Genomic DNA, 13499 nt, shown 5'->3' on the forward strand with positions numbered 1-13499 from the left:
TGCTGTGCAACGGCAGTGGGACCACTGCCTGAAACAGGTCTGTGAAAAGCCGGGATGTCCAATTCCAATTTTGACCATTACTTCAAATGAAATGTTATTACTCTTTCAGGTAAGACTGAAGGCTGTTTGGAAAATAGCATTTTGCAGCAGCTCTTCAAGGTATTTACAAAGACCTTTTAGTGCAGGCTTAACCTAGAGAAGAAAGGGGAGAGGTCCAGAGGGGCGACGAAAGATGCTTGGGCAACTGGTATGCCTACAGGTGATGAGTGAACGGGGACCACCTGGCTCCCTGCCAAGGTCAAGCAATTAATGCAGCCGTCCTTTGATAATTTCAGACAGTCTCAGGAATACAGCAGATAGGGTCCAGTTCAGGAATGCAGCACATGGCAAAGATGAGACAGCTCCGATGAAGGTTCACAGTCGGGTCGCATTGTTAACACGCACAGCTGTTTAGACATCAGAAGAAAATAAACTGCTTTTCTTAATTATTTCTACATTTGCATACTAATGTGGCATAAACACAATAGGTTGTCTTTAGGCCTCGTCACCCCTGCCCAAGGGTTCACATAGTTCCCCTCCTCTTCATAACAAATTTGAAGATGCTTTCAAAACTTTTGTATATAATGCACCAACATGAATTGGATTGTGAGAATGGGGTTGGTATTGGTTTTGCTGTCTTAATGTGATGCAAAAATGCAAAGACAATCAAAGGAAGTTTACATGTCATTGCTTTTTCAAAACAAATTAGTAGAGTTGTCAAGCCATGTTAGACTCTTACACTACTGGTGATTTAATAAGGGCAGCACGGTATTAGAAAAATGTATCAGTATCACATCAGTGTTGATATATTGATTGATGGACAAATAGATGGACCGACAGATGGGTGGAGAGACAAGTGGATAAATGGATTTATGGGTGGAAAAATGAATGGACTAATGGATGGACAATTAAATGAATGGATTAACAGACTAAAGATAGACAAATAGACAGATAGGATAAATGGACGTATGAACAAATTGATAAAAAGCGATAGATGGATGGATGGATGGAAACAGATGGATGGATGAAATAATGGATAGCCAGGAAGTACAAACATTTTCCCATACTTATCTAAACCTAGTAAAAACTTCAACATTCTGTAGTTTCTTTGACTTTTCCAAACAGCGTAGGAACCCTGAAATGCCAACTCTGCTTCCGGCTTTTGAACTGCTAACACCTCCTCCTCAATCGCCCTCCTCCCTCAGTCTCTACCCAGCAGCTGAGCTCAGTGACCAGATTCATCTGTGCATCCCCGCTGAGTTACAGCATGCATCGTTCCACTGTCCAAGCTGGCCGAGTCCCACAGAGACAGGTGCTCTTGTCAATCACAGCTGTGAATACCAGAGAAGTAAAAAAAATAAAAAATAAAAATGTTGAAAATCCTTTCAATAATGTAATGAGGAATGCTCAAGGAGGCTTGAACATTTTGGCACACCATAAACAAACCCGGTAAGGATGCACCTGGATTCCATTTTCAGCAAATCTCACTCCTGTATAGAATATTAAAGCAAAACCTGCAGGACTCGCATGTAAATAGTCTTTATAGGATTACCCCCTAAATGTATTTAAATGTTTTTCCAGATTTAAACAAATTTAGTGGACTTGAAGGAGACTTTTGTAGCATGACATATTATGCAAACATTACGCCCTCTTTTATACCTCTTAATTGAAAGAACCCTCACTTTCAAATACAACCTTGGGGCAAAAAAGTGCTGTGATCAAGTAATTTATGCTAGAAATAAAACATTGACTTTCAAATGCACCACCGCCTGAAGCCAGGCTTTGAGCCTGATTTGATCTCCCTTTGAGATTGTGAGAGATATGGCCCATTCCCCCTAATCACATGCCAGAGAACATGCAATCATACAGCAACAGCTAAAGTAATCACAGTGGTGGTCTCCACCCTCTTCCCGGTATTGAGCAACAGTCCTACAAAATCAGTAGTGCTGGTAAGACATGGATATGTGCTCCTCATACAAAATCAGCAGCTCACTATGTACACGGAGAATATGTTTGTTTATGCTGTAGTGAGTAATAATCAACATTCATCGGTCAAAGAATGGAGACCACATGCTGCTATGGATATTTTAACAAGAAATCTGAAGACATTTGCAACTCATTCTTTACCGAGCAAACACACACCTGCTTGTTGGAATAAGACTTCAACCAGATTGTTGGCAAACTTAACTTGCAAAACTAATCATCATCCAGTAAAAAAAGTGAAGAAACATGTTACTTTTCTCAATATTCTATGCAGTGGGGTAAAGGTTGTTCATCATCCTTAAAGATTTCCACATTTTGCCATGTTACAACAAATTTCTACTTATTTTAGGTCTTACAACATTAGAAAGTAAAGTGATACATAAATTTTAATTGTTTCATAAATGTCTTGACACACTGGGGTTTAACCCATATTTTTACCCTTCTTGGTCAAGTATCTTTGACCATCAATTTTAAAGTCCTACCACAAATTATATCTTATCCAAACTAGTTGTAAATTGTCTTTCAATGTATTTGATTGTTATGCTTTAGAAAAAAATAGTACAGTATAAAGAATGGAAACTATTCCTGATCTTGAAAAGACTAAAAATACATTGCTTACTTTAACAGTGTAAGAACCCTGAAGAAAAAGCCTTTTAAAAAAAGTTAGTATTTTTTAAAATACTAACTTTAGATGTAACATTTCAGTTTTAAATGTAAAAAACAACAACAAAAAACAAGGCCATTCAAAGTAAATTTTAGACAGTTTTACAATTGACAAGTTCATTGCGCATTATCCCCAGTATTGTCAATAAAAAGGTAATTACAGAAGCAATGCTAAGCACGGTTACTTCTGCACGACGGAGTTTATGATTTAATATCAGGGGAAGGTGAGAGATGATAAAACTGACATGAGCTGTGATAAAACACCAGTCGCTCTTTTTGTTTATCCCACCTGAACTCTAGACATATATAGCACTTACAACCACTTACGCTAATTTTTTTTTTTTTTTTACCACAAACACCCAGTGAAGGTCTCCATGGTTCAATGTGGAGCACAGTAGTGTAAAATTGTGTTCAAATGGAGTGAATGAGCTCGCTGGAGTTTGATGAGTCTCCTGTCCTCTTCTGAACCAATAGCTCAGCCCACTCCTGCTTTATCACGGTGTGCCAGCTTACCGCTATCTGTGCCACACTAAATCAATTAGCATGTCATTAAGATAGCTTGTTCCAGCACAATAAGCATGGAGGGGGACTGTGGTATCTGCAGGAACAGAGTGAGCTGAACTCTGAGAATATCTCGGCTTCCATGTGTCAGTGTGCGGTGGGCTTTGTTTGTTTTTGAGCAAAGTGGACGTGTACACAAGCACCTGGATATCAGGGAAACAATTCAAACAACTAATAACGGGTCTTTGTTACAAACATTTCAGCCAACTGTGTGTTATTTCATGAGGCGTTTGGCACCCGATTAAAGTTAACATGTCTTATCAGAGCAGATGTCCAATTACCTTTAGAATGATGGAATCAATTCTGAAATTTAAGTTTCATTTATCCTTTTTTGTCTCTTCTGGCTGATGATAAAACTAACATTCAATATTAATCTCCCTGCAAAAGGAACCCTCAAAGTCACCTTACATGAGAGAAACAGGTGATTATTCTGCAATTACCAGGAGTAAAGCAACACTTTGCTCTTTGGGTATAGATTGAGGAGATAGGCTTAATCCCCACTGGTGCGGAGAGGATTTCTCTCTGAAGGCGAGAGCTCAATCAGACCAGTCAGATAAACACCAAATATACTGAAGCGTTTGCTGCTCATGATAAACTTTTCATTATCTTTGACAGCAAGAGCGCTTAATCAAAGCTGCGTCTCCCTCCACCGATAAACTGCAGAGTGAAAAGTTACACACTTAAGACCAACTTTCTCCTGTGTCAGTTAAGAAATGTGATATGTGATCTTAAATCTGAGCACTCCAGCTGGCAATATTTAAATAAACTAACCTGAGGTCAGGGAAATCAAAGAACACATCATAATATCCAGACGGAGCCCGATAAAACCCTCAGATCATAAAAGGCCCATTCCACTGCTTTTGGCTGAATGGCTACCACTAATGTATCAGAGTGCAGGTTACACATTAGCACTGATGCCAGAGCAGTAATTCTCTGAGAGGAGAAAAAAAAACCTAATCAGGTATTCATATTTTCCCTTTAAGGCATTTTAACACCCACAAGAGGATGCAGGTCCTCTAAGGCCAAACTCTTCATGCACACAAGCCAATAGAGTTTGTGGGTGAGGACTACAGCGTTGAGTCATGCTCCTGGATCTTGAACTGGTCACATTTCCCTGATTCCTTCAATCAAAGAAATCAATTCAAAGGGACTTCAAAAGACTAATGCTAGCTTTTAACACAGGGCAGATCAACATTAGTCCCCCTCTTGACTAGAGATCAAACACTCATTCACACTCTCACCCCTCACTTCATTTGTCTCTTGTGCTGTCTTTGAGGATATGAAGAGAACTGTATTGCAGTTTTCCAGCCAAACAAATAACTAAAAATGACCATGCCAAACATCTATGTAGCACAATTTTGATAAATTGTAAACTTATGAAATAAGTGGAATATGTCTTAGAGTAGGAAACTAGGGCTGGGTAATTGTAGAAAAACATGACATTGCAATATTACAACAATTGATAACACATCAAGAAGAATATGACGAAAATGAAAAACAAAAACATTCAACTTCAGAAGAGTAATCCACTAGTGACTCTAGACAAAAAGCCTGTAGAATAGTGAATCTAATGACAAATCCAAATGACAATATAGATATTAGCTTAAAAACATCATTTGTACTTTATATCATAGTGAAATACAAATATGGTGGTTTAGATGTAAAAAGAGAAATTGGTCATAGTAAATTGTAAACTTAGAAAGTAAGTTTAAACTTTTACAAGATGCTAACAAGTGTCTGAACTTAATAAATTATGATTTATAATCAAAGCCTAAAGCTGAAATAACTGTGAAAGTACCAAAACATTCATTGTGCTATAGCCTAAGGTTGTTATTTATTTATTAACAACTCCAACCATCTGTAAATAAATTCAACAGCACTGATTTATTAGAAATCTGATGAACAAAATGATTGAGTTTGTTTGGATTTTCTGTTTGTGAACTGAATTCATCACAATGCAAACTACAATAGAAACAAAAACACAACATTGTTTACTCAGCCTGCTATACCTGCAAGATGATGTTTAATTTACATATTCTGAAGGTAAACTGGTGTATACAGCACCTGTAGCAAAACACACGCATCTTCTTCTGATGAATGACAACACTGTCATGTTATACAGCCATCTGTTAAACTGATATACATCCACATCTATGCAAACCATTATATAACGCCAACAACTGTGTTCATTCCTAATAGCCACTTGGCATTTGTCACAGAGTCTCCAGACTGGGTTTGTGAGTGAATTTATTATTAGATTTCTTAAGTGACAGATGCTGCTAAGGTAAACATATTATTGACAGAACAGAAATTGGGACGTAAACAACTGTTTTGGGAGCATCACTGGCAAAGGAGCGTGCTTAATAATAAAGTCCAAGCCAGTGCCATGTTGAAAGGTGAAATCTCTACACATCAATTCTGTCCCGAGAAGCTCAGCGCAGCAGAGCTTATTACAGACTCTCAATCTGTCTCAAGTGCTCAGACTGTCTCAGTAATACGGGCCTGCCGGCTCCTTGAGATGGTTCATTAAAAAGCTTGGCTGTCCAGAGCACATCCATGGCAGCCAAATAAAGTGTCAGACCACATTTTTCATCTGTAGATTAAACCTATGTAAGCCCAAATTAAACCAAATTAGATCTGAAAATGAGAAATAAGCCAAAGCCAAATGACTGGAGAGGCATGCAGGCTGTGAGCAGGAGGAACCACTTGTATGCCATCTGCAGAGCTGGTTGTGCTGGTTTGAGGTTTCATCACTTTTTTCTTGCCCAGGAGTCTTATACAATGTCTCATGCTCAAACCTTCCTAGATAAATATGCAGTTTGTAGACAATTTTTGTTCCATTTCTAAGTATTAATTCAACAATTCATAATAGATTTATGGTAAATGTTTCGATTTCAGTGACAAGCTACGATGGTTGGATGGATGGATGGATGGATGGATGGATGAATTTGATGGGCTACTTAGACAATTAAAAAGTAAATACAATTATGACTTAAAAATATTTTTTCCATGCCGTATTTTCTTTTTCAACAAAAATAATAGGTCCTGGATCACGTGGATTTCACAGTTTTCCACAACTTCCAAGACTGAGGGGAAACCCCTCTGGGGCTTACGTCTTGTATATGGCAAAAATAATTTTTCTTTCCTTCTTGGGAACGTTACACAGAAGCTGAGGTCAACCTTCCTCAATCGGTCATCTTTTCTGAAGTCTCTCTGGACCAAAGGATATGATATTCCTGACCGTGATGAGGACGCTTGTTCTATTACTGTGAAAGTTTTTGTCAAGCTAACAGTGAATTTCAAATTATCAGTGTGGTCCATTGTGTGCTGGTGAACGCATCATGGCTGCAAAACGCTGACCTGGAAGATAAACTTTGCGACTCAATCACACCCACCGCTCCCTCCCATCCCATCGTTCCGTCTGGTCTCACACATAATATATTCCTGAACCGCAGACCACTTTTGTGGACATTTCAATTACATGCCGGTTGCATGACTACAGCATGCCAAAATCAAATGTATCAATTCTGGATAACACAGCTGCAGACGCTGACATACACAAGCCAGTTCATAATGTTGGAAAGAATGAGTCTGTGGAGAGGTTTGCAGAGGGAGCCTGTGGTCAGTGCTCTGTTACCCCCGGCATGTTAGATCCTCAGCCAGCCCATTGTGCTGAAATTCAGTCACAATAGCACAGTATCTTCCCAGAGCAGGCTCCTTATCATGGCGCTGAAATGACTCGTCTCTCTGGACGCCCACATCACAGACGCTTTGGGTCTGAGCGCACAAAGCTCGAGGTGAGCGAGCGCAGCAATCTATTGCTTTTGTTCAGTGTACGACAAAGACGCTCACAAACTTTTCTTTTTGACACAATCTTAAAAAAAAAACGCCATGCAATTTATTCCCCGAGGCACTGTAACAATGCTTACCATTAAAAGAAAAAACATCTCACTGCCTGGTGATTGACTCTGAAGAAAGAAAAGTAACTGAGAATGAATAAAATAGCAAAATGACTTTAACGGAACAATATATTCAAGGATTTTATTCTGAATGCTGGTATTGATTGATTGCTCTATGCAGTAAACAGATGTCATCTCATAATTTTTCATGACATGCTGCCTGAAATAGGATTGTGTCAGTTATCAATCACACTGACTCTAGTTGTGTCAATCGACCAAATGCTGCTGTGATAAATTGTATTTCTAAACATATCTGTGGTTGTCATCTTGATATTGCGGGTGCAGCTCAAAGCTCGCACAACTACCGATGACGGCACTTTGCAATTTGATTGTGTATCAATCTGAATTCAGCTTTAATTCAGCCTTTTCCTTCCAAGGGAAAAGAAATGTAACTACTGCAAATACTTAAAACACCAAACTGTGTTTTCTCCAGATCACTTCTAAATCCAATCCAAGCATCCGAAAGTCTTAAGAACGTGAGGGAGATGTGACCTTGATACTTACGCTAAAAAAAAAGTTATCTGAAAGCTTGTCAAATTATGAGAGTTCTTCTTTCAAGCTGCAAATTGAAAATATAAATAACTTCTGAATTAATTAATGACTATATACATTTAATTGACAATGATTGTGTTGAACCTTGATTTTCAGTGAATGTGAATTTTTATTCTTAAAATAGGAAATTATCAAGACAACCACTGATTTATTTACTGCCTCAAGCCTGTATCTAGTTAGTCCTTCGCTGTCACGTAACTTACCCCCCAAAAAGAAAGAATTAATTGCAGTCCACCATTTACTGATCGGGCCAGTAAATAAATAAATAAATAAATAAATACTTACTTACTTACCCTGACTAACAACTGTGCTGTCCTAGCTTCAGCCAAAGTTAGACTTTTTTGTAAAATTTCTGTGTCAACACCATGCCTTCATCTATTTTTGAGTGAGGGTCCTGAAAGGCTTTGTTCATTTTTCCTGTTTCCACTGTGAAGACTCTTTCAACTATGCCGAGCCAGTTTTTTTATGTGCACTATTTGATCTAAGTGGGGATCCAAAAATCCAACATGAACCTGTGCCAGACATACCACCATGGCTGGGTCCCACCATTCCAAGAGTTACACTTTAACTGTCCCAAACAGATTCCCAATCAGCCAAAGAAAGAGACTGAGTGAGCTCTGCCTATCTGCCAAGATACTTATTGATCCGGATCAAGTAAGGTGCTTCATTCTGCCTAATATTGCTGTTGTCCGGTGCAATAAAAGATGATTGATCACATATACACTAAATTGTTTTTCCTAAGATATCCTTTTACTTAAACGTTTTAAAACTGGAATTCAAACATTTACACAACTGTAACTCAAAAATCACAACAATGTTTCAACATTAAACTGTACTTTATGTAATATAGCTTTTAATTTGCACCAATAAAGATCAAATCACATCAGGAGGCCTGAAACTAAAAGTGAACTGATCACCTGACCTGCTTTCTGATCAATTCAGGTAATATTTCTCTGACCGCTTTGGGGCACTCATGGAGCATTAATGCATTTCCAGGTAAACAGTTGATCCTTAAAAACAGAAGAAACATACTCAGAGGTAACATACTCAGCCCTGAGGGGCAGAACACTGAACTTCACACCCCAGAGCTCAACATGCACTATTTAAACTAGAAGAACATCAAAAGTGGCACACATTTTCCAAAAACATAAAATACTGTATGTTCCAACCTCACACTCAGTCATTGCAGGTTTTTAAAATGCCAATTTACACAGCAAGATAAGAAACAGTTTGACAGCAGCTTTGACTTTTACTCAGACAAAAGTATTTTGAGCAATCAAAACACTATTATTTAATTAGCTGAATAATATTTGATGATCCTAAACTTGATTATTAATTTCATCCTTTTGTCCATATTTCCATTTTATTAGAATAAAGTGTTGATTATATTTGCTTTAACTCTATGCAAATTCTAGATTCTAAGATGCTTCCTTTAATTTGAAATAAGTCTTCCTCAATGAAAAGGCATGTCATTTATACTTCAGACAAATTTTTACACATTATGGGGCTGATTTTATTTTATGAAGACTAATATAAATACATTTAGTTCAAATTTACTACAAGGAATACTTTTTTTTAAATATTGCTTAAGGGAAAAAAAAGGCCTGGGATGCACCAGGAATTGTAAAGCATTGTGCAATAATGCATGAAGGGGAAATGGGAGCAATGACTCCTGATGTAACTCATGTTGCTCTGTGATTTGATCCAGTGTAGGAAAAATATTGCTGCACTTCTGGGTAAAGTACATCACTTTATTCTCTCTGATCTTGTTAAAAGCTTACTTACTTGGTCTACTTAGAGTTAAGTATTCACCATGTGTAACCAGACAGTTTTAACAAACCGTGTTTGGGCAGGCCTCTGCAGACCCCGCTCACCACTTGAATTGTAAAATGTTTTGCTTGGCTCGCCCAAAGCAGAGATACACATAAGTCAAAGCAATACAATATTGTGTCCTTTGATCAAGTGGCAATCTTAGATGTGGAACAACACAGCCACAAACGTCAGCTTCCCACATTACCTTTTTATTTACAGCCAGCAATAAGCCGTATGAAACACACTTGATGCCAGAGAGCTGATGGATTCCACAACTGCATGTTACAGGAATCATCTGGCAGAGAACAAGTGCGGCAAACAGCTCATCAACTGCAAAGTAATCTACCAACTCTGTATCATTTGGCTGCCTGTCCACAGCATTCATAACCCCAGCTGAGGGATGCTGCAGCACATCAAATTGTAAGCTTTATAAAACACCTCAATCCGCCGTGACAGATAGATATAAACAGTTCTTCGGTAAATAGAGATGACCCCCGAAGGTTACCATCACTCACTCACACAGATAAATGCTCCATAAAGACTCAAAGTGCCTCATGACAACTCGACAAAGCTCTGGCGTCATAAAACAAAAAAACGTATGATTGCTGTTCAACCTGTTAAACTCCATTTGAAAGCCGCAATACATACTGATGAAATAGTCTCAAACTCCTAGCAGTTTGTATAGCATTTATTCCCAGCTTTAGATTGGTTTCTCTTGAAGTGTAACCCTGCAAATTAGTGCTAAACATGTTGCAAGATAATATAATATAAAAGTGTTGGCACAGTGGTAAATGCAATGTTAACAGCACGGCATTTTCACTTAATAATCAGATCTAATCTGACATCAAGGCCAAGACGCTATGATAACGGCACAATTTATTTTCTGGCAAACACAACTATACTACAGCTGAACTGTTTAAGAAGCAAGGCTTTAAATTCATAGATAGAGATAATGCCACACACTGTATTCACAGCTGTTAAGTCACAACCACAAACTTTAATGTATTCAATTGGAATCCTGCTTAGAACATAAGTAGGAAATGAAAGAAAATTATACATGATTTTTTTTTTGGCAATAAAAATCTTACAACTGAAGCACGCACATTTGTATTCAGTACTTGCTAAAAAAATCTTTGCTAAATAAAAGTTTCTTTAGCTGCTTTTTCAAAGAATGGAGCAAATCAATGCAGCGAAAAGAAGGTGGCAACGTGTTCCCCAACTTGGGAAACACAGCTTTAAAAAAAAAAAAAAACCTGTCACCCGTGACTAGCTGATCTAAGGTTTCGGGATGTGTTATGGAGTACTTATAAGGTCAGAAATGTAAGCTGGGGCTACACTGTGCAAGTCTCTTTCTTGTTTTGGTTAAAAGCCTTGGAGCAGAGTTCTGTGCTCACTATTCACTGTTCACTACTTTTTTTTATTATTATTATTTAAGCAGGTAAAAAGACTGTTATGGTGCTTCACTTGAGAAGAGATAAATGCATGAATAATCACCTCCATCTCAGTTTTTGACATGATGTATCATGGTTTGGAGATGTTCCTTAACTGAAAGTAGCTGTTTTTGATATTTAAAAGAAAAAAAAAGAATCTCTGAGTTAGAGTTGAAAATCACACCAAGGTTTCCGAGGCTTGGCAAGAAAGTCAAAGCCCACATACACTCAGGTGCTGCTTGATATCAGGACTGTGACTGTCAGGAGCAATGATCATAGTTTCTGTTTTATCCCAGTTTAATCTCAGGAACATGCCAGATATGTCAGAGATAAAGTTATAAAAAAAAGTTTAAAGAAGAGTAAGGGAATAAAACCATATCCCAACATTTCACAGAGAACCGTTTAATCTGTGATCTGAAAATGTCCCATTAGCCCAGTAATTTACAAATTTAGCTTTATTGTGTCCAACAGATAAAACTTCAATAAAATACATTGGAGATCATGGTTTTGCTGTGACAACATGTGAAAACGTACATGGAGTTTAAATCCTGTTGCAAAGCCCTGTAAATACGGTTATTGCTGCTGATGAGTTATGTAATTCTGAGTTTAATAGCAATCCCCAGCAAAGACCAATTCAACAGTCAACAGACCATTTAAGCCTGATTAGTCTCAGACTGGCTTTTAATTTGATGTGCATGCAGACCTCAAATTGCCAGGTGGGTAAGACGTCCGTCATATACACAGATGCATAGCAAATGAGGTTGTGCGATTCAGCTATGGACCAATCATTTATATTCAAAAGTTAAGGAAAGTGAAATAGGAAAAGGGCAATGGCTTCTTCGAAGCTGGAATTTACTTTTCACCCTGCAATGTGTCGTACCTTATCAGAGTTTTCTTCGATCCACTTCTTTACTGTGCCCAGAGCGATGTCGGCTGCAGGCTCGTTGGGATAGCCTGAGGAGACAAAAACAGTGTAAACAGCAGTTGTATTCAGCATGCAGATGTCAAATGGGAGACAAAAAAAGTCAGTCAGGCAAGCAAACACAGAAAACTGATATCTCCACAGGTAGCAGCAGAATTCCTCCTGAATCAATGAAAAGCAACCTGCTCGTATCAGCGAGATGAGACCAACTGTCTGATCAACTGCTGTTGACGAATGCTGCCAGATGCAGGGTGATGTGGAAACACAGACAGACAATATTACAGGGTCTTCAAAGTGTGGATACAAGCTACACACACACGCACAATCACACCCTCACTCATTACCACCTCAAGCAGAACTGATTAATGTTTTATCTTTATGGGGAAATTACACTTTGATGTGTGATCATGCACACCATTCCTTTGTTTTACCAGCTTGCCAACATGAACCTGGAGTCTAGGCACAATGCAGCAAACCATCATATTAACAGTTGTGTCAGCAGAGGAACCGTAACAGTTTGTTAACACTCTGAAGAAAAACTGTTCCTTGATTATTTTCTAATTAGACCAGGAAAAGGAAGACTGCTGGAAACTAATCTGTAGATCACTTGCTGCCAGTGTAGATAACTTCACAGGACCCAACTCCAACAGCGAGATATTGACTTAAAAATCCTCTGGGGCTGCTTTACTACCATGGTAGAGTAAATATGCCAGAACCAAAAGAGCTGACAAATTACTACCAAGAAGTTCCTCAGCTGTCCTGATTTTAAAGTAACTACACACTACCTGGCTGAATAAAATATATATCACCTTTATAAAAAACCTTCTAAGGTTTGGAAAATTACTACAGAGAATATTAACTTTCTAATTACTATTCTTCTCCTGTCTGTGGAAGGTTTTTTCTGGTTATATATGCTTAGCTGTCTCTCTTTCATGGAATGAGCCGTCCAGTTTTTGTGCTCTTAATTTTTTCCATAGAAAGTTCTGCTGGTCTAGTGATTCTGTGTATAACTGTGTGTTTCCTGGACACAGCCATTGGGCCATTAATCTGTTTTTCTTTTCATAGTAGGTACTCCTAGTGGAAAGCTTTTGCTACCAATAAATATGTGTACCATGTTTGTTTTACTTTCCATTCTCCCAGTGGATTTTGCATTTAGGTGGGTGTCTTACAGAAGTAGCCATTGACATTGGTGCAATGAACAATGAGTACTCATTTTTACTTCCTTAGAAAGTGACAGATCTGTTGGTGCCAATAGATAAGTGCTGTTTTTACGGGAAAGATTAAAAAGAGCACTAAATAAATGAGCATACTCATTTATTTAGAGTATGCTTCCTTTTCTGTTAGCTCCAAGTCATTAATGACAGCTGGCCACTCTGGAGGTTTCTCACAGTCAAAGGATAATATTTCCTCCCCACTGTCACCCCATGTTTGCGCAGGATAAGAAATTCCTGTTGAATTTTCCTATTTGGGATTAAATAACATAATTTGACTGAACTGCATGTGAACCTAACTGAATTTCTGACTAAACTGTTAAATTTACCCAGATATGAAGTGGAACTGGATACTTTTAAAGTGTTT

At 38.1% G+C, this 13499-nt stretch overlaps 1 protein-coding gene across 1 annotated transcript in view; it reads right to left on the minus strand.

Annotated features, from left to right (window-relative positions):
• The window catches only part of macrod2 (mono-ADP ribosylhydrolase 2), a 479923-nt gene that overhangs the window by 108918 nt on the left and 357506 nt on the right, over nt 1-13499 (minus strand). Inside the window, exon 8 of the mRNA XM_007546309.2 lies at nt 11880-11953. Within this exon, the coding sequence (XP_007546371.1) occupies nt 11880-11953 (74 nt within the window). The remainder of the gene's footprint in view (nt 1-11879; nt 11954-13499) is intronic.

Source organism: Poecilia formosa, unplaced genomic scaffold, assembly GCF_000485575.1.
Source record: "Poecilia formosa unplaced genomic scaffold, Poecilia_formosa-5.1.2 Scaffold15, whole genome shotgun sequence".
NCBI classification, from domain to species: domain Eukaryota; kingdom Metazoa; phylum Chordata; class Actinopteri; order Cyprinodontiformes; family Poeciliidae; genus Poecilia; species Poecilia formosa.